This window comes from Mustela nivalis (genome assembly GCF_964662115.1).
Source record: "Mustela nivalis genome assembly, chromosome: 8".
Classification (NCBI taxonomy): Eukaryota; Metazoa; Chordata; class Mammalia; order Carnivora; family Mustelidae; genus Mustela; species Mustela nivalis.
The window spans coordinates 30,251,226-30,272,460 of record NC_139027.1 but is presented as its reverse complement, the minus strand read 5'-3'; the positions used below and the strand labels follow the sequence as shown (position 1 = coordinate 30,272,460).

General features: G+C 47.0%; 1 protein-coding gene and 1 long non-coding RNA gene across 2 annotated transcripts; one reads left to right on the top strand and one right to left on the bottom strand.

Annotated features, from left to right (window-relative positions):
* Positions 1-3,269: 3,269 nt before the first annotated feature.
* LOC309872090 lies at positions 3,270-5,523 on the bottom strand. Its single transcript, XR_014315659.1, has 2 exons — positions 5,438-5,523; positions 3,270-4,913 (listed from the first exon to the last, which is right to left on the bottom strand). It is a non-coding gene; the product is annotated as an uncharacterized lncRNA (long non-coding RNA).
* On the top strand, positions 4,906-13,906 carry CYP1B1 (cytochrome P450 family 1 subfamily B member 1). The gene is made up of 3 exons (XM_082745718.1): positions 4,906-5,853; positions 6,152-7,291; positions 10,072-13,906. The coding sequence occupies exons 2-3, from the start codon at positions 6,246-6,248 to the stop codon at positions 10,658-10,660; spliced, it is 1,635 nt and encodes a 544-aa protein (XP_082601844.1). The 5' UTR covers positions 4,906-5,853; positions 6,152-6,245; the 3' UTR covers positions 10,661-13,906.
* The last annotated feature ends 7,329 nt before the right edge of the window (positions 13,907-21,235 follow it).

The following is a 21,235-nucleotide window of genomic DNA, read 5'->3' as shown; positions in this document are numbered from 1 at the left end:
ACTCTCAATAAAAATGGAGGAGACAATGTAAGATCACAATGTCAAGAAGATATTTCTTTCTTATGCTCCTAGTTTCTATTCTTAGTAACTTTTCATTTTTTTTTAGTAACTTTTAATTTTGATACAATTTCAAACTTATAGATATGCCCCAAGAATATCACAAGGAACTCTCATTTACCCAAATTCTCTAATTATGGACATTTTACCATGTTTGCTTTATCACTTTCATTGCTCTTTCTCTCTCGGCCCCCCTCTCTCCCTCTTTCCCTCCCTCCCTCCCTGTCTTTTTTCTTGAACTCTGAGAGCATGCTGCAAACGATGATGTCTATTCACTCCTAAATACCCACGGAAGTATTCTGATGGAATCGGGACTAGTATAGTGTAGCTTTGTGACTTTCACTAGCACCAGATTATATGGAAAGAGCTTAGTGGGGCACTGAGATTGGAAGGGGAGGAAGTCTAAGAAAATGGTCTTAACCTGCACTGATTTAGTAAGGGACTGTTTTCTTGGGTTTATTTAGGTCAATAAAATTAGCAAAATCTTCCAAAGCAGCTTCTCCCCATGCTTTACATGAAATTGAAGAAACATCAGTTGTTCACATCAAATTTAAAAAAAAAAAAAATGGAAGGGGAGATGGCTTTGGTAGGTGACACTCCGGGCTCCAAATGCCTTATCTAAGAGCTCTCAGGACCCCCACTGCTGAATACAAAGGCAGCAAAGATCACCAATAGCACGCAGTGCTCTGTCCATCCTAAAACACGCTGAGGATATTTTTAACATCTGTGAAATTAGACCATGTCTTATTAATCGGTGACATAATTGTAAGTGGCAGTCCCCTGTGTTTATTTATATTAGTGCATAAAACAACAGTGCATCCCACAAAAGATAACTTCTTCGATGAGATGAAATAAGAAAGATTTTTTACCTCTGTGCTTCTTAGCCTGTGTATTACCAGGAGGAAGGAAGCAGAAGCAGGTCAGGTGGGGCACAGGGTTTTGGTATCACCTCCCAAGTCCCAGCACATGATCTGTAGCTTCCTCCTCCTCCTCCTCCTCGCTCTGCTGTCCTCTCAGTTGCCTGGGACACTTGCTTATCTCCCGATGGCTGTTTCTCTGCCTGCTAGCATGGGTCTGATGACAATGTCTTGTGCATCCCATATGTCAAAGTTTTGCCAGGGGCCGTTGCTTCTACTCCCTTCTCCTCTCAGTGCATGTGCATATGTGTGTTTGGAGGGGGTTGGAAGAGCACAGCATTCAGCCGCAAAATGATGTGCTAGAGGACTAGGCTGAAGGGAAAGTCCAGCAAGAAAACCGACTTCTAGCCTGATGACGTAAAGGCTGACTTTCCTGGGTAGGGGCTCCAGGTGTAATGCAGCCATCTGATTTGCTGATTTAAAATGACGATGAAGGGGCACCTGAGTGGCTCAGTGGGTTAAGGCCTCTGCCTTCGGCTCAGGTCATGATCCCAGGGTCCTGCTCAGCAGGGAGCCTACTTCCTCCTCCTCCTCTCTCTCTCTCTGCCTGCCTCTCTGCCTTCTTGTGATCTCTGTCAAATAAATAAATAAAATCTTAAAAAAAAAAAATAAAATGACAATGAAGGGAAACCTGGGTGGTTCAGTCTGTTAAGCACCTGACTCTTGATTTAGGCCCAGGTCATGATCTCAGGGGCATGAGATCAAGTCCCGTGCTGGGCTCCACGCTAAGTGCAGAGTCTGTCCCTCTCCCTATCCTTCTGTTCCCCCTCCCCCAATAAATAAATAAAATGTAAAAAACCCCAAAATGATGATGATGATGATGATGATGATAGGCTTGAGGTATTCTTCAACCCAAAAGGGAGTGATGGACAGAAGTGAGATACAGGAGTACTGTAGGGGAGGGGGCTTTTACCTTTGGTTTCCTAGCATGTTCTCTCTTCCCACGTCCTTCTTTTCCCGATATCAGACCTGGAACATTGGCCACAGGGTGGCCTTATGCTGGTCTGGCGTGTCAGAGTCCTTCCGGCGTCTTGTATCAATGACCTTGGGAGAAAGATATTCTCTTATTCTTGGAGTGGTCCATTTGGGGCTGCCCATGGCCAGCTTTCCCAGCATGTAAGGAGAGTCTCCAGAACAAAGCCCAGGCAGAGACCAGCATGATAGAGTTGGAAGAGAGTGGCTCCAGATCCTTCCATCCTGTAAGGTACCACAGTTATCCTTCTCTGAGCACAAGCCAGGGCTTTCCTGTTCTGCTTAAACAAGTTTAAGCTGGATTTCTGTTCTTTGGAATTGGTATGATATGAGGTATTTTAAACCTCCACCTTAAACTCTCTCTCTAGCTTAGCTGTTCTTTTGAAAGTTATTTGCCCCACATAATTCAAGTTTGGGATTTGGGAGGGTGAAATACCCATATCCCGGGCTGTTGACTGAAAGGGGATCCCAGGGCCTTAAATACTACTGGCTTTGGTTGAGAAGTTGTGTTGATGACTGAAGAGCCTGGTGTGGATTCTCACTAAGGGGAGGGCCTTGCCTCGAACTGGGTCAGGGGTCCCCACGGGCCACCTAGGATTCACCCTACATCTCTGTTGGGTCCACGAAGTCTGAGAGAATCTGAGACCTGCAAATTCTGAAGAGGCTGTTACCATAGCCAGTCACTTGGGTTTGTCATAATGGATAAGGACCTGTCCTTTTGACAGGATGGGCCCAGCTGGGTACTCTGCTTTTTAAAGCATGTCCTAGAATAAGAGCTGAGCCCAACGCACCACATCTTGAAGGATATGCTTAAACTATTCTCTATAGCAAGAGGGCATGCATCTAGTTTACCTAAAAACTACACATACAGCATTATTCAGGAATTACTAACAAGAGGTCTTAAGAACAGCCTTGGGTTGTACTTTTGAAAAGAGTAATTTACTTGGTTTAAAGGCAACCCCTATTTGCTCGGTTTCTGGTAGAGCTACTGGCATAGAGCTTTCAGGAATGTTGATAGCTGAGAATTGGCATCAGTCCATAGACAATTCCCGTCTATTAAATTAAAGCCTACTGAGAGACCGATGCGTGCAGCTGTCTCGAACTGAATTATTAGGCAAGGGGCTTGCTAAAGCTGGACATTGTAAAGTTATGAAACTCATCTCAAAGGGTGTGTAGACCAACCCAGCTCTGAAACCAATGTTTGTTTATTCCATTGCTCAAAAACAACTTCATCATGGATTGGAGAGCTCTGCTACAGTGTGTGACATCATTTCCAGAGAGAACCTCTCAAAAACTACTGAATGGAGACTTTTACAAAAAGCATTTTCTTATCAGGTCAGATATTTTATTGTTGGTCTCTCACAAAGTATGATTTTCAGACATCTCTTTGGGCTTCTTAAGGCATAGTCCATAGGCCTCCTTCATCCAGTTTTACTGCAAAAGGGAACCACACTATTTCTTTGTGAACCTCACAGTCCTCACTTCCATAAACAAAAACAAGTATTCAAAGAAATTCTTCCAGCTGATGATGATGATGATGATTATTATTATTATTTTAGCAGGCAGGAAAGATGGCATTTGTGCTTTTCTCACCTGAGGATTTCCTTCCACATAAACTTGTCTGATGGATCTGGAATGAGACTGAGGGGGGTTCGAATTCTGGCTTCACCTCTTGAGAGGTAGTTAAGAGGTGGGAAGGGGAGAAAACCATCAAACATTTCAATCACTTCCTTGAAAAGAATCATTTAAGATTACAGTGTTGTTGTTGTTGATTTAATTTTTACTTAAAAGGGTTACTTGGGTTACTTAAAAGGGGTGGAGGGGAACAGGGAGAGAGAGAGAATTTTAGGCAATCTCCACACCCAGGGGGGAGGCGACACGGGGTTCAATCTTACAACCCTGAGATCATGACCTCAGCCGAAATCAAGAGTCTGATGCTTAACAGACTGAGCCCGCCAGGCGCCCCAAGATTATACTGTATGTCTGTAATTGTATTATTGCAGTGCGTGTGATCTTGGTTAAGTCACATAACCTCTCCGAACACCAGTTTCCACCTCTGCAAACTGAGAAGCAATAGAACAATAGAGATTTCCAGCGCAGAGTTGTCACGTGGTAACCCCCCAACTTTTATGACACTTGAGAATCCCAGAGGCCCGGAGGTACAATTCCACCCTGGTCAACTACCAGACATCTCACCCTTCCCCGGGCTCGCCCTTTCCCCAACCTTGCGGAGAAGCTCTTTTCTCCCCCGGGGCTTGAAAATGCTTTGTACCAGCAGGTAAAGGTAGGGCGCAGCCAGCGGGGGAAGCTACCGGGGACGGAGCACCTCCTGCTTCCCCTTGGAAGGAAGCGTCCTCATCTCGAGTTCACAGCGCCCAGATCCGCCTCCCGATAGGATGGTCAGGGCGTCCTCCCGGCTGGCCCCCGGGGTGCGGCAGTGCGTGCGCCGCGGAGGGCGGTGGCAGCGGGTACCCCGCCCTGGGCTGCCGCCCCCGCCGCCTCGGCGTGTCAGGTGCCGTGAGAAGCGCCCAAGGAGCCCAAGACTTTCCAGAAGCCGCGCACGCAAAGGTCTGCTCTGCACGCAAGGGGGAGGGACAGCAGAGGAAACTTCAACCCGATGAAATTGGTAGGCGCGAGGAGAACGGCCTCCTGCTCCTCCTCCTCCTCCCTCCGGGATCCTCAGAGCGCCTTCCCTCTGCTCCTAGCCCCCCGTTCGCCCCAGCTTGGCTCCGGGCTCTGTGCCTAGGGTCTCGGACGCGGCCAGCGCGACAGTGCGCGGGTCTGGGGGCGGCGCCACCTCGGGGGACTGCGAAGCCGGAAGCCTCTCGACCAGCTGCGCGCGGCCAGAGCTGGTCTTTGTGTGCCCAGCACCGCCCGGGTCTGGGAGCGGCGTCTTTCGGGGTTCTTGATCTCTCTGCACAAGGTGGAAGGAGAACTTTGCCCGCCAAAGGGCCTCATCCGAGGGGCCTATTTGTTTGCAAGAAAGTTACAATAAAGTAAAACAACTGGGGATATGCTGTAAAGGCAAGCCGCCACCATAACCCGGGCAGTCCGCATTCCTAAACCGACAGGTTCCCTCCCCCGGCCCGGGCGCCCAAGGATCCCGAACGGGTTTGTCTCGGAGAACGGAGCTCAGTCACGGAGAGGGAAGAGGAGTCATGCGCTCCCGGCGCGCGGGGGAGGGGGGGCGCGTTCCCATCCCGAGCCCCGCGAGACGGGCAGGTTTCGTTCCCAGCGCGCTTCCGGGAAACTGCGGCTTCGCTGGGGAGGGACTGATTAAAAGTGGTTTTCCGGCAGACTGGAAGCTCACACCGCAGCTCTGGCAAAGCCGACAGTCACTGTGCCAAGGCCGTCGGGAGAATTGGGGCCGCCTTGCGTGACCGCGGGAGCACAGCGACGGGGGTCTGAGCCGGGGACCCTACCCGGCGCCACGCCCCCCGCCCCCCACAAGCCCCGCCCCGCTCCGCCAGGTCCACCCGCCCAATGCAGACCTTAAAAGTCGCGCGGGATGGCGCGTTTCAACTCTGCAGTGACTGTGCGCAAACGGGCCACGCCTCTGCGACACCGGCTGTCGGAGACACGCGGGGGTCCTGAGGGCTGGGAATTGACTGCATTCGTTGACCCCCCCAGTCTCAGTCCGCACTCTGTGAGAAAACCCCGCTTTGCCGAGGCCCCAGGTATAGCGGCGATCTGGAAAGAAGGGACCCTTCTTGGTCCGCATCCCAGTCCCAGCGCCTCTGGCTCGGACGACGCCTAGAGGCTACTGAGTGGGTGCTCAAGCTCCCAGAGCAGCAGGTGTCCCGGCTAGGTCTCCGATTTCCTGGAGACCTCTTGCCCTCCACAAAGGCCCCAGCCCTGTTTCGGAGCCGTGCATCCCGCGCCCGCAGGAAACCGCGCCACCTCGCAGGTCAGTCTCTCCGCAGAGCTGCTTTCCCGCGCGACCTTGCCGAGCCGGGGTGGTAGGCACCGAGAGGGAACGGAGCGCCTCGGTCTTGATGCCCTCCGGTTTGTCCCCGAATTGCTGGGACCGTTAGGCCGCTGGGGGTTGAGGTGGGGACGGAGAGTTCGGGGCACAGAGAGGTGGAGACACGCGTTTCCCCTTCTTCTTAGGGGAAGGGGTTTGGGCCGGGAAGAAGCTTCCTCTGCTGCTTGCCCAGTGCGCGCGCCCTGAGCTGACCTACGTGCTACCTCCTCCTTCCCAACAGCGCAGCGTAGCCAGACGCCAGGGATAGGGGCGCGGGGTGCCGGCTCCTTCCTCCGCACACCTGAGCGCCACGCCTCCGTCCATCTCTCTCCGACATGGCCACCAGCCTCGGCCCCGACGCTCGCCTGCAGCCGAGCGCGCTGTCGTCCCAGCAGACCACGCTCCTGCTGCTCCTTTCGGTGCTGGCCTTGGTGCACGTGGGCCAGTGGCTGCTGAGGCAGCGGCGGCGACAGTCGGGGTCCGCGCCTCCGGGCCCGTTCGCGTGGCCGCTGATCGGAAACGCGGCGGCGATGGGCCCGGCGCCGCACCTCTCGTTCGCGCGCCTGGCGCGGCGCTACGGCGACGTCTTCCAGATCCGCCTGGGCAACTGCCCCGTGGTGGTGCTGAACGGCGAGCGCGCCATCCGCCAGGCGCTGGTGCAGCAGGGCGCCGCCTTCGCGGATCGGCCGCGCTTCGCCTCCTTTCGTGTGGTGTCCGGCGGCCGCAGCCTGGCTTTCGGCCAGTACTCCCCGCGCTGGAAGGTGCAGCGGCGCGCGGCGCACAGCACCATGCGGGCCTTCTCCACGCGCCAGCCGCGCAGCCGGCGAGTCCTCGAGGGCCACGTGCTGGGCGAGGCTCGCGAGCTGGTGGAGCTGCTGGTGCGCGGCAGCGCGGGCGGCGCCTTCCTCGACCCGCGGCCGCTGACCGTGGTGGCGGTGGCCAACGTCATGAGCGCCGTGTGCTTCGGCTGCCGCTACAGCCACGACGACGCCGAGTTCCGCGAGCTGCTCAGCCACAACGAGGAGTTCGGGCGCACGGTGGGCGCGGGCAGCCTGGTGGACGTGCTGCCCTGGCTGCAGCGCTTTCCCAACCCGGTGCGCACCGCCTTCCGCGAGTTCCAGCAGGTCAACCGCAACTTCAGCAACTTCGTCCTCGACAAGTTCCTGAGGCACCGCGAAAGCCTGCAGCCCGGGGCCGGCCCGCGCGACATGATGGACGCTTTCATCCTCTCGGCGGGAACCGAGGCGGCGATGGAGGGCTCGGACGACGGCAGCTCACGGCTGGACCTGGAGTACGTGCCGGCCACTGTCACCGACATCTTCGGCGCCAGCCAGGACACGCTCTCCACGGCGCTGCAGTGGCTGCTCATCCTTTTCACCAGGTAAAGCCTCCAGGAGGCGTGGGCCGGGCCTTTCCTCCCCTGTAAAGGGCGGAGTGGGGCTGGAATATGCTGAGGGCGCGACCAACGCCCAGGGTATGTGGTTCTGCGCCAGGTCCGCACCTCTCCAAGCTGAGATCTCGGAGACCGCGCGCGCACCCTACCCAGCCGGGCCCCGACCACCCGCGGCTTTGATCTTGTCGCTCGCTACCCCTCCAAGTGGGGACAGAATTGTGAGAGCCGCCTGAAAGGCAGGATCTTCTAAGTGTCCTCAGATCAGTCCTGGTCTCTGCCTCCTTGGCACAACAGACGCAAAATCGGCACGGTTCGGAAAGAAAGGGTAACGGGGGATACGTTCAATAAACACAGCAGCTCCTTGGCCCGGCCGGCCCCCGGCGCAGAGCAGAGGCCGCCCAGCCCCTGCGCTGCCCGCCAGCCGCGCGTCCGGGCTTTGTTCCCGAGCACAGGGAGCCCCGCCAGCGCTTACCCGGCACGGAAGCTTTAGGAAGGCGGCCAGAAACGAGCAGGTTGTGCTGGGTTTACGAAACCGCCGCGCTAGTTGTGTTAGAAGTATCCGAGTTAATAAGCCGCAGAAGCAGTCACTTTTACCGAGCGCAGAGCGGCGTCCGGGAGGGCAAACGGGACATCCAGGAGGCGGATGCACTTTTCTGGTCCCCGGGCCCGGGTCGGTGGGCAGACTGATCAGCAGTGGCCACCTGGATTAGGATCGCAGACCTCTGGGAAGCTCTACACGCAGGAAGCAAACGGGTTGCTGGTATAGGGTGTTGCTAGATTTAGAAAATAAAAAATAAAATTCACGCAGGACATGCTCTTGCTAAAAGATTAACCATTGTTTATCCGAAATTTAAACATTTAACAGAGCAGCCTGTTTTTGTCTAGGAACCCTACTCTGGGGCAGATGGCTCACTCAAGGCACATCGTGGTTGCCTTGAGAGACCTGAAGTCCTGGTTGTGCCATTTCTTGGCGCAGAAGGGAGCCACGGTGGGGGCGGGGGGAGGGATGCTGAATTTGCTGGCAATCCAGACATTGGAAGGCAAAGACTGTTTCTTTTCTTATTAGAATCCTCCAACCTCAGATCGGGTGCAAGCACTTTTATAAACTGAATTTTTTGTATTTTTAACATTGCATTTCAGTATTAAGAGCCCAGAAACACATAGAGGCAATGAGCAGAAACCAAATACAAACAAGTTGATAATAGATTGGGAAGAAAACATCCCAAAACGAGATCAATTGGTCTTCTATGTCCCTCCATAAACATATCATCTTTTGAAACTGCGCTCTCTCTCTCTCTCTCTTTAAATCAGAAACTGAATTGGGCAGTATAAGTAAATAAAACAATTTTGGAGTCACTTTCAATTCAATATAGCTGATGAATACATTTTTCTTCCTTTTAGTGAAAAGACAGTATGATGGAGGTTAGCAAATTACACTGCCCATTTTTGTATGTAAGTTTCTTAGCAAAATACAACCAAGCCCAGTTGTTTATGTCTTCTCTAAGGCTGCCTTCACAGCACAGGGCAGAGCTGAATAGTTGTGACACAGGGATTTGATTGGCAAAACCTTAAATATTTACTATCTGACCTTTCATGAAAAGGTTTGCAGACCCCTGAAGTATGATGTTCATGAGGCAGTTTTTTAAATCAACCATAATTTCATACTATACATGCTTAAATTTTTTTCAGAGATGCAATAATAATTTACTTTTTTTTAAACTTCTGGCATTTTCACTTACTGTAATGGACATTTTCCTATTTTTTAAAACTTTATTTTAGTGATTTTTGATGGCTCTCTATTTTTGTCATAATAGTCCCATGATATATGATCACTTCTTTTAACACTGTTGATTGCATTTTAAAAATTTTGGCTATTGTTTTAGTTACATATTTTTGTATCTGTTGTTTCCTGCATATACATTTCTAGGCATGGATTACTGGGTTTAAAAAGACTGGGGAGGGATTACCCTTCTGCATCTTGCTTTGTACTCAGATTTTGTTCTCCAAAAGGACTGTACTATTTGTATTGCCAACAGTGAATAAGCATTATAGTTTGTACCATCGAACACTGGGAATTTCCTTTTACGTTTAGAAGATGTGTAGCTTTATCAGGACACCAATTTGTGTGAAGTGAGAGCAGTGTATGTCTTAGAATTATCCTGGGAAATGAGAGAAAAAAGGATCAGTTTTGGAGGCTGCTTTTTTTACTTTTGTGGACCCTGGGTGGGACCTCTTGCCTCTGTAGAGGCTTACCCCAATAATTTTTTAGTGACATTTAGTGACATTTTTTTACTACATTGGAATAAAGATAATTAGGTTAAAATTACATATTAAAACATTTTCTTTGACCTAACAGCTCCTTGTTTTGTTCCCTGATTTTGAATGAAATGAAAACATTTTCATGGGCCCCTGGAAAGTTTTGTGGGTCCTTGGCACTGTCTCCTGTGCCTCATGGAGAAATTGTCTTTGTTAGGAGCTTTTTCAGACTAGAAAAACTTAAAGACTGTTTTCGACTTACGATAGGAAAAAGAGCATCAGCCAGGTGAGGCTTGCTACAGGAAATAGAATTATTAGTTTACCCATCCCGTAATTTAGTGAGAAAGTAGGAAACTGTTTGGGATTGTTTTCTTTTTGAGGGGTTGGCTGTGTTAACTCAGCCACTGATTCAGATAAAGAAAATGGCATGAAAATAAACGGTCATGCACTTCCTAGATAAAAGAATTCATTTGCCTCCTTTACTTTCTCCTTCTGTGTTAACAACCCAACAGGTATCCTGATGTGCAGGCTCGGGTCCAGGCCGAACTGGATCAAGTCGTGGGTAGAGACCGGCTGCCCTGCCTGGACGACCAGCCCAAGCTGCCCTACGTCATGGCCTTTCTTTACGAAGCCATGCGCTTCTCCAGCTTTGTGCCAGTTACCATTCCTCATGCCACCACCACCAACGCCTCCGTCTTGGGCTACCACATTCCCAAGGACACGGTGGTTTTTGTTAACCAGTGGTCTGTGAATCATGACCCCGCAAAGTGGCCTAACCCAGAGGACTTTGATCCGGGCCGCTTCTTGGACAAGGACGGCTTCATCGACAAGGACCTGGCCAGCAGCGTGATGATTTTTTCAGTGGGCAAACGGCGGTGCATTGGGGAAGAGCTTTCCAAGATGCAGCTGTTTCTCTTCATTTCCATCCTGGCTCACGAGTGCAATTTCAAGGCCAATCCAGACGAATCCGCGACGATGGATTTTAATTATGGTCTGACCATTAAACCCAAGTCATTTAGTATCAACGTCACTCTCAGAGAGTCCATGGCGCTCCTCGATAGGGCTGTCCAAAAGTTTCAAGCCGAGGAAGGCTGCCAGTGAGAAGCCAGAAGCGAGCTCAAATTTTGGAAATACTCAAGTGGGGGGCGGGGGGATATAAGACTGTTCTAGCTCCTCTGTGCCACTTTCTCAATTGGCTTCTAAAGTGAGCATCAACCAATGGACCCACTGATGAGGGGCTTCACGGACCTGTGCTCAGAGCAGCTCAGGGCTATGAAGGAGCTCCTGGAAGATTTTTGGAGCCAAAGAATTAAAGGGTCCAAGGTATTTTTACACAATATTGAGTGCTGGTAATAATATCTTGAGGGAGCATCCTTTGGAGTTGAAACCCACATATGCGCACCCACAAATGACCTAATGAAGAACAGGTTCAGTAACCACACCTTCCAGGACTGACATTCCAAGCGCTGAAATCTGCTTCATAGGAAACCACAGTGAGCAAAATTTCTGAAAATACTGTTGATTATGCAAAGGCAAATCATTTCAGTGTAAGACGCGGGATTGAGGGTGACAAGGGAAGAGGGTAAAGACCAGAAACTCCTTTCTGACCTCTTTGGTAAAAAATAGTTTAGGGAGTATCTCTGGATGGATTTGTCTTTTTGTCTACTGATGTGCTTTCTCTTTTTTGCATAAATCATGAGGTCATTTGCTTATAAAGAAATCAATAGTGGTTGATTCAATAGTAGGCTTCGATGATTTATCATGATTTTGAAGTGTAAGTTGTTAAACTGTCAAAAATTCCAAGCCGAAGTCACACCTCTGCTGTTGCCAAAGTATAGAATTTCAGTGATGAGGAAAAAAAAATATTTACCAGCCCAGCTAAGCTTTATGGCATATGATCATAATGCACTGATTTCAGTAAGTCTCGTAGAATAAAAAGGTCACCAAATACTATTCAATATATTTACTTATATAATTATTTGTAAGTAATATGTATTAGTTATTAGATTATTAAATAGTATTAGTGATTTTAAGAAAAGTTCGAGTTAGGTACACCTTTCCAAAAGAAAGACCAAAAAGTATAGTTCAACCAATTTAGTCTCAAATACTTGAAATGAGCCTATTTTGACATCATGGAAACTAGCATAAAGCAAAGTCCATTCTCTCATCTGCAACTTGAATCAGAACTAAAAAGTCTCAAAATTGGATCTCTAAGATGTGTTCCTTATTACTTTACAACATACTTTCTAAAAATTATATTCACCATCTAGAATCTTCTTGTGAAATCAATGTTGTTAATATGCTATAATTCTAAACTCTCACCATACTTAAATTTTAATTTAATTTTAAAGCCGTTCTGATTGTTGAGTTTCCATTGAAGTTACTGGAAATCTTACCGTTAGCCTGTGCAAGGCAAAGAAATTTAACCTGTGTCTGCCTAGTGAATAGGGAAAAATGCAATGAACTATCCAGATCTTTTCTTTATTAGAAAACCAGGGGGGAAATTCCCTTCATACTAGGCCTAGTTTCTTAAATGATTTTTAAAAAATAGTGTCCATGTCTGTGTTTTGGAAAGTCAGAATCAGAAGGTAGCGTTGGGAGGCTGTTTTGAGGATTGTATTACGTTCCAATGGAGCTGATCAGATCAGGCATGCTGTTCAGAATGGCCGGCCTGGTGAGCAGCCCACTTTGATAACTGTGAAAACATGAAGCCTGAAGGAAATATATATGTTCCATTTATGTAAAGAGCCCAAAAACCTAAAACACACACGCAAAAACAGAAAAACAAGGCAAAACAAAAAAACGCACGATGGAAAGTGGCAAAAGTTCAAAGTGAAGGTTGGAGCTTTAACTTTCCGTTGCGTGTGAACTTTCAGAGGAAGGTATACATGTCCTGAGAGTTTACTGCTTCTTACATTCTATTAAGCTTTTTGGGAATCTTTTAATCATGTTACAAAAGGAGGCATGGCTGATGTCTCTGCATAGGGGCGGTGAGAAAAAAGATAGGAAAAGGAAAAGGAAGAAATAGGATTAAGCTTTCCCCCACTCATTCCAAATTAATTCCTCTGAAGCACAAAATTTGAAATATGAACATTTAGAAAAATGTATCACCGGCTAAAGTTCAATCCCAAGTGTACTTAAAAAAAAATCTACAACACAGAAGATCTATTTTGTAATTTGGAATTCTTTTATGAATAAACATTTTGTATGCTTTTAATCAATAAAATCTCATAGCTCTACCTCTTGAGGATGGAGACCCATGACAGTATTTTTAAAGGCACTAAAGCCAACTGTAGAAATCAGGCTTACTCACTACATTTAAATTTTTTTGTCACCCACTATGCTAAAACGTGGTTACCCCCTACCCCTAAGCAGGGCCAAGACAGTGATTTTAGGTTGCCCTAGCCCACTTACTCTGAGACATGTGTGGTACAAGAGCAAGCATGTACCAATCTGGATGCCTCATTAAGTCAACCAAGTCCAGATGTGCTATAATCTGTTTGTACAGATGTAGGCTCAGTTCGGCTGAGACTTCTGGCAATGGAGAAGGACAAAGAGAGGTGGGTTCCGGGAGGCTACCTGGCTTATTTAAATGCAACTTGGTTATTCTCTGTTTTATAATCTAGTTAAAGGAAGGAAAACGAAACCCAAAACAAACAAATACAAATAACCAAACTTGGAGGCTACAGTAATCCAGCTACTTACTGGTCTAATCAGAAAACCTTACTATATTTCTTCCAGACAGAGAATGTATTTGCTGGTCGCTATTGTAGTTGGAATATCTACTCTCCAGGTTATGGTAACAGTTAAAGTATATTGTTCCTTAAATAATTCCTTTATAAACTGAAGCTTTGACTTTGCAAGAAGATGACTTTTTTTCCAAACAAAAAGATGTCTCAGGTTTGTTTTGTGGGTTATCTGAAAGCTTTTTTTTCTCCCCTCCCTCTAAAAGCTTTCACGTCTCAGAACTTAGCCTTCACCTGTGAAATGCTATTACGGCCTTAATATTTCCGTATTAGATCTATATTAGATCAAATAGTTGCATGGCGTTTATATGAATTTGTATGTTTTTAGCTATGACACATTGTGTGGTATTTTAGTAGATGTTTATAGCTCAATGATAACTTTTTATTTAACCTTTTCCTATTTTTGTATTTTATCACCGATGCTTTTAACATTTAGAGAGCTACTGTTGTACATGCTTGTGACTGAATACATTTTGGCGACACAGGGTTAAGATATATCTTTTAGTGTGTGATTGACCAGGTTAAAAACATTCTGTATCTGTAATTACCTATAACCTGACACCATTACCAAAATAATAAAAATCACTTTCTAGTCTTGTTATGAAGTTTTACTTTCTGTTGTAGCGAATCTGCTACCTTTTTTTCAACATGCATCCACTCATTTCAACTCCGACTTACAAGTACTTGAATTAAAATGTTGCCTTGTAAACATTTTACTTGGTCATTTGACATTTTAGGCTGCTTGCCTTTTTTTTTTTTTTTTAAGTAGGTGTTCAGCATTCAGTTTCCTACCAAATTTCTGATCTCCATATTTTTCAGTTTATGAGCACCAACACAGAAGTTAAATTTCAGTGGCAAACACCTAGCAAAGTGCGAGTTGATTTTTAATTTTGAAAGATGGACTAGAGTAGATTTTTTAAGACTCTGGTCTTTTATTTCTGTTTCACCTACAAAATGCAGGATACACTTCCACCCTCAGTAACAAGCCAGTCTTTTCCTTTAGTATTTCATTCATTCATTTTGTTTCCTTTTGTCACAAAACCTTTTGTGTGTGTGTGTGTGTGTGTGTGTGTGTGGTGAAAGCTTTTGTTTTCAATTCAGTTGATACACATTTTTTCATTCATTTTTAAGGTATATGTGCCTTAAATAATAAATGCAATTCATGTCCAATAAAAATAGAATAGAGGAGAACATTCTGTCCCATACTCTGTGGAAATGTTTTCTGCTAACCTTTTTACTGGGTGAAGGATGTGACTTCCCAGAGACTCTGGTGGAACTCTCCAGGCTCTCACCACCCCACGCACACAGATCTCAGGCTCTGCAGTGCCAAGGGCTCTCATTTCTTCCAGACCGAAGCTCCCATTACTGTGAAAACAGGAAAATAAATTGGACACACACAGTGTTATTGATGCCTTGGCTCAATGACATCATTTCAGCAAGTAAAGGGTATGCCTATAAATTGGTTTAAGAGAAGATCCACCTGGTTTCCAAAGGTGCTAACCTAGGGTTTTCAGAATGATCATACAGTTTTAGGACCAGTGAAATACATTTTTCCACAGGAGAAATTTTGACAAAATTGTAAGTGGGGTCAGGCGTTTGCAATAATGTCAAGCAGAGTTGAATTCTACCCAACCGATCCACTAAAATATAAGGCTGGAGTGCAGGGTGGGAAACGGACTTAGCTTTAGACAAAAGACAGGCATGATTGCTGCAAACACATAGAGGTCATTTCTCTGACCTTGAATCCAGTCCATTTTTCTGCAGAAGTTTGGCTGTTGACACTCCCTCCCTTCGCCTCAGTGACTCCCATGCTCTCTGCTTTCCAGTTCTGACCCACTAGCTATAATTCTCAAGAGAAGGGAAGAAAAAAAAAAAAAGAATACACTCAGAAGCAATTATTTTTGATGGGAAAGAGTGGAGAAAATCTGGTTTAAATAGGTTTGGGTGAGCCGCAGGCAGACAAGAGCTGATGCCTGGAGCTGCTGGTGCACTTGCACCCAGGCTGCGTGCTCCGTGCATACACGTCCAACACGCGGCAGGTACGGGAGGAAGCCACGCCCCCAGACCGTGTGGGGCGCGTATTGTGTCAGAAGCACCGCACGTCGCACCTCGCGTAACTGCACAAGCATCCCCTGCGGGGGGCCGTCACGGGGCCTGCTAAACACTGAGAAGTTGGCAGTGTCTGGACACTCCCTAGACAGAAACTGACTCCACAGCCCATTGTCCTCATGCTGTAGTGAGTTACCTTCCGACCTGGCCATGTGTCGGGGGACAGTCTAGTCCATCTACGGTCCAATCCCTCTGATCCTTGGGTTTCACAGCCATGTGCCAAACCTGTCTAGGGAACGTTCCACACGGCAGTCTGGTTTGACATTGTGAAGTGCCAGGAAGACTCACAACACTCCTCTCTCCTGAGAAAAGCATCCTCGAACTTCCTTATTGAAAAGGAAGAAAGTGGCGGGTGGGGGGGGCGGCGCCTGGGTGGCTCAGTGGGTTAAACCTCTGCCTTCAGCTCAGGTTACTATCTCAGGAGCCTGGGATCCAGCCCACATCAGGCTCCTTGCTCAGTGGGGATCCTGCTTTCCCCTCTCTCTCTGCCTGCTGCTCTGCCTACTTGTGATCTATCTCTGTTGAATAAATAAATAAAATCTTAAAAAAAAAAACAAAAGGAGGGAAAGGTGGAAGGGGGCAGGGAGGGAGGGAGAGAGTGAGAAGAAAGAAAAGAGAGAGAAAGAAAGAAAAGAAAAAGAGAAAGACAGACAAAGAAGGAAAGGTCATGGTTTGTTTTATAATCCTAAAACTTCTATCCTGTAATCTGTTTAGGTTAAAGATCCTTGCCTGAGCCAAAGGCCATCCATCCATAGGGAGGACCAGTGGCCTATGAAGGGGCCTCATTGAAGAATTCTCTCTGGCAGGGGACACCACACTGGATCTTGGCTCAGGTGACCCATCAGAACCTTTCCTGCTTTCGTCGACTTTGAGTAGGGTGAACACAGAACATTCTCCAGAGAGAGAGAGAGCACGCGCCTGCAAAACCAAGGCATGAATGAGACAGGCATGTTGATGGGAAGCCTCCTTTGAGAACAACTTCTGGGAGCTGCTGGAACGGATACTGGGCTACTTGAGGTCCTTTTAGGTGATAGGCTCAATAAACTAGCTACATAAGGGTTATACTAAACAAACAGCACGATATTACATAAATTGCACAATATAACAACACAAACCCAACAGCCACTGAGAGTCCTTCAGGTCAGAGAATCACACCACCAGCCTGGAAAACCTTCTAGGCTTTCCAAAAATTTTTCATTCTGTTTTTTATTCCTACCCGCTGATTTTTGTTTCTCTCCCTCTCTTGATGCTTAATGGGTACTTTTTGTTTGTGTGTGTTCCAGCAAAATTTGTATTATTGTTTTGTATACATGTGGTTTTAATTTATTGTAAGTGCTTGCTGTATTCCATCCGACTGCTTGGTCTTCTCTGTATACCATACTTCAGACATTGTCGAATCCTATGGCTTCTGCTCGCTCTCTCGTGCTTTTAGGCGTTCATCCACTGCATTTTCTTTATCCAAGTCTTGGGAATGGGCACCCAAATGGTGTCTGATTTCATGTGTCCCCATATAATGCTGCAAGGAACATTTTTGTACATGTTTCATTGAGGATTTATGAGAATTTTGTAATATACACCCGTGATCAGAACAGTCAGGTTCTCCAGTCTGCGTCTACCTGACTTAGGGACTGTAAACACGTTCTCCAGGATGCCAGCTAGCCACACTTCCGTCAGTCTGGTCCCTCTACACCGTTGTCCCTACCAACACATGGAAATGGCCTCATTATTTTTTACATGAAATACATTGCTTAGGGAGTAAGCATTGCATTAAATAGATTTTTTTCAAAAGAGACATCCACCCTCATTTTTCAACATGTCCTATAGATATATCTGTGGTTCTATCAATCTCTTTTCGATGGTACCTTCATTAAAAGCAGGGACTGGGTGCCGGCACTTTGCTACTGAATGGTAGTTTGCACATACACTTATCAATGAACAAAGGAGTGAGTTCTGGTAAATCTGCTTCTCAGCACTAAGGAGACCATCTTTCCCTGACTCCTTTCTCAATCTGTGCCCTTGAAGTCTGACCTCAGTTTCTTCTCCCTGCTGTAGAGTTGAGCTTAGTTAAGGTTTTGAGGTTCTCCCTAACTCACTCCAGCAAGCAGATTGGCAAGCAGAAATGCCAATCCTGGGTCTTCCTCCTCTGGTAGGAATAGTGGCTTTTAAACATTGTTTTTTTTTTACCATAATCTGTAGTATAAAATACATTTTGCACCATAACTTAGTACATACCTATGCGTGTAACTGTGCACTTACATACTGATATAAAAGTAGCAGACCCTTTCACTGGGGCGCCTGGGTGGCTCAGTCGGTTAAGAGTCTGCCTTTGGCTCAGGTCATGGTCCTGGGATCGAGCCCCAAGTCGGGAATCCCTGCTCAGTGGGGAGTCTGCTTCTCCCTCTCTGTTTGCTGCTCCCCCTGCTTGTGCTCTCTCTTTCTCTCTCTCTTAGTGTCAAATAAATAAAATCTTCTAAAAAATAGTATTTAGCATTGTTTTCTGTGATGCAATTTCTTTCAAATCTACTTTATTATTTTTCATTTAAAATACACTGTAATGAGATACCACAAACTTTTGATAGAAACTAAATTAAAAAACAAACACATAGTAAGTGTTAGAGATAATGTGAAGCTATTAGAGCATTCAAACATTGCTGCTGGAGAGTGCAAAATGGTACGGTGTGATCAACAATCTTACTCCTAGATATTTATCCTAGACAGATGAAAATTCATTCACATAGAAGCTTTACATTAATATTTATAGCAGCTTTATTCATAATCACCCCAAACCGGAAACAACCTAAGTGTGCTTCACAGGTGATCGGCTAAACAAACCTTGGTACACCCGTACAGAGGAACGACACTCAGCAGTAAAAAAGCAATGAACTCCGCAGATCTACGTACCAGCTTGGAGGAATCTCGAGGGAAAACCATTGAGTCAAAGAAGCCATCCTCAAAAGGTCATACACTGTATGAATCCAGTTTTGCGACAGTCTTCCAAAAGACAAAATTAAAGTGATGGAGAGCAGACCACAGGTTGCTGAGGGTTAGGGGCAGAGGGGGCTGGGGCTACAGAACATGGTGGAGTTTTGGGGGGTTTCTGACTGTGGCAATATAGCTTCGGTGTTAAAGCTTATTAAGCTCTACATTAAAATAGGCTGAAAAATATTTTTGCAGGAGAGTTGGTGCAAATGAGTTTCAGCAAAGCTGATGGGTGGTTGGCAGAGACGACAGCAGCTGCTGGAAGACAGAGAAGCACTGAACAAAGGCCAAGTCCAGGTGTGTGAAGCCGGGTCACAGCCCGAGTTGAGTCCTTGTTGGCTGAGGCAGCAGGCCCTCAGAGCAGAACCGGGAAGTAGGACGCCAGCATTTCCGATGAACAACAGCAGCTACAAGTCAAGAGTGGGAGCCTGCCGCTCGGTGCGATTGAAATCAGAGTTAACTGAGCATCTACAGTGTGGCAGGCTCTGTTCTGGGCACTGACAATAAGACAGCGATCGAGATACTTGGCTCTGAGCTTTTGGGGCTGATATTCTAGTGGGGTAGACCTGGAGAGAGGAAAGATAGAAAGGAAAGAAAGAAAGAAAGATAGAGAGAAAGAAAGAAAGGAAGGAAGGAAACTTCAGTTAGTAGTAAGTGTCCCAGTGCTGTAAAGCCAATGGAACAGAGTGGAGTGTGTGTGTCCGTGTGTGGGTGTGTAAGTGCATGTGTTTGTATGTGCATGTGGGGGAACTCTATACGTAGTCAGGGAGGCCTTTCTGGAGGAGGTGGCAAGGAGCAGAATTAAGGACAAGCATCCTCTTCCTCCCAGCCTATGTGAAGGAAATAACCGACACAATTTTCAGACAATAAATCAGTTATCTAAAAAAAAAAAAAAAGGCTGGTTACAACTCATTAAATTGATTCTGTGGTCACTAATGAGTCACAGGCCACAGCTGGAAATAAAATCACTTCAACACGCCCAATGACAGATGTTGCAGGCAAGTCCTTATGCAGCTTTGGCTTTTGGTTTTGCCACATGGCATCGGTATGGTCCAGACCGTTTCCTGCCTCTGACTCCCAGACTCCATCGTCTTCCCCTGGGAGCACAGAAACAGCTCCCGGAGAATCACCAGCGAGCAGGCCCTCTACATGCCTAAGGATGTCGGCGCTAACATACTCGACAACGGTGCTTTGAAAACTCCAAGTTCGAATGGTCTGCGGATTCTCCCACTTTCTAAGCAGCAAAGTATTTCAACTTGATGCTTCGGAGCACTTAATGGATCTTCTTCTGGAATATTTCACAGACTCTACCTCTGGCCCTTGAATGAAACTCTTACTGTATTTGATTGAAAAGGATTTCCACCCTGATTTCCGTGGGCTTGTGGGGAAGAGCAAGCAGTCTGGGTTACAGTGTCCTGGGTCTCGCATCCCCGGGCTTGTACTGTGCGGCTGGTTAGGCTTTCTCTACGGGCCTTGCCTTGTGGTTGTGTCTGTCAGCTCTGGCTTTTGTCCAGGTGCTGGGACACCAGAGCACAGGTCACACCCAGCGCTGAGACTTCCACAGTTCCCTTGGGGCTGGCAGGCTCTGTGCTGGTCCTTCTGATGCCGCCTTGGGTGCTCCCCTCCGACCCCCCATTTCACTGCTGCCCCACCTCAGGGGGCCACGGGGCACCTCGGCTCTCCTCCTGCCCTTCTCAGCACTCTTCATTTTAACTTCAGACTCTGCTTCTGCAGTTTCCGCAGCCTCCAAGCAAATCCAGTTGGCACGCGGTTTTCCCTAGCACTTGGCATTGACACCGAGGGAAAGAGTTGGGAAACACAGGCTGGACAAAGAGGTGGAGGAATAAGGTTGGTTTTTTACTGTTGTTTTCCAGTGTGGTTTCCAGAAACTCATTGTGGTAAAGAGCAGAACAAGGCTGCTTGCCACTTAGTTTTCATTTTTAACTTCACAAGATGGTTCTGGAAATACCAATCAAAGCTATGTTCACAAAACCCACCAAAAACTGTCCTCCCTCCTCAGGGCCCCTCCAGGCTCATTTTCTCTGTGATCATGTGGCAGGGGTTCAGTCCATGAATCAGAACCACCACTGGGCTCTGCAGGGTTCAATTCCTTTGTCACTTTGCTCCTTCCTGTAGTCAGAGTTCAGACCTCAATTTTTTTCTTTTTTAAGGATTTTATTTATTTGTCAGAGAGAGAGAGGGAGAGCCCACAAGCAGAGGGAGCAGAGTCCCTGCTGAGTAAGGAGCCCAATGCAGGACTCCATCTCAGGAACCCTGGGACCATGATCTGAGCCAAAGGCAGATGCTTAACCGACTGAGCCACCCAAGAGCCCCAGATCTCACCTTCTTGATGCAGCCTACTTTCACCACCCACCAGACACTCTCAGCTCACCTTATCTCATTCTACCTTTTCTGTGTTTCTTTTTTTTTTTCTTTTTCACAGCACATGTTTCCTGCTAATATAACACAAACCTAACCTTTCCTCTTTGTTTATGGCTTAACGTCTGTCTCTAATGGACCTCACTCCACAGAATGTAAGGATGGGCATCTTTATGTTCCTTGGGAAGTAGGACATCCAATCATCCCACTAGGTTTTCTACACAATGTCTGTGGGATCTGATCACTGCCCCAAATAAGTAACACACACACACACACACACACAATTGGTTAATTATTGTTGTATAGACCTGCTGTCCAATAAAATAGCTATGAGTTACATGTGTCTATTTAAATCTAAAGTAATTAAGATGGAAAAAATTGAGCTTCATCTCCCTAGTCATGCTAGTCATATTTTAGGTGGTCTGTAGCCACGTGTGGCTAGTGGCTACTGCCGTGGACAGCA

Bases quoted from the DNA above. Each gene is read 5' to 3' on its own strand.
- CYP1B1 (XM_082745718.1), top strand. From the start codon at position 6,246: ATGGCCACCAGCCTCGGCCCCGACGCTCGCCTGCAGCCGAGCGCGCTG. The intron at 7,292-10,071 runs GTAAAGCCTCCA...ACAACCCAACAG, and splicing joins CTGCTCATCCTTTTCACCAG to GTATCCTGATGTGCAGGCTC.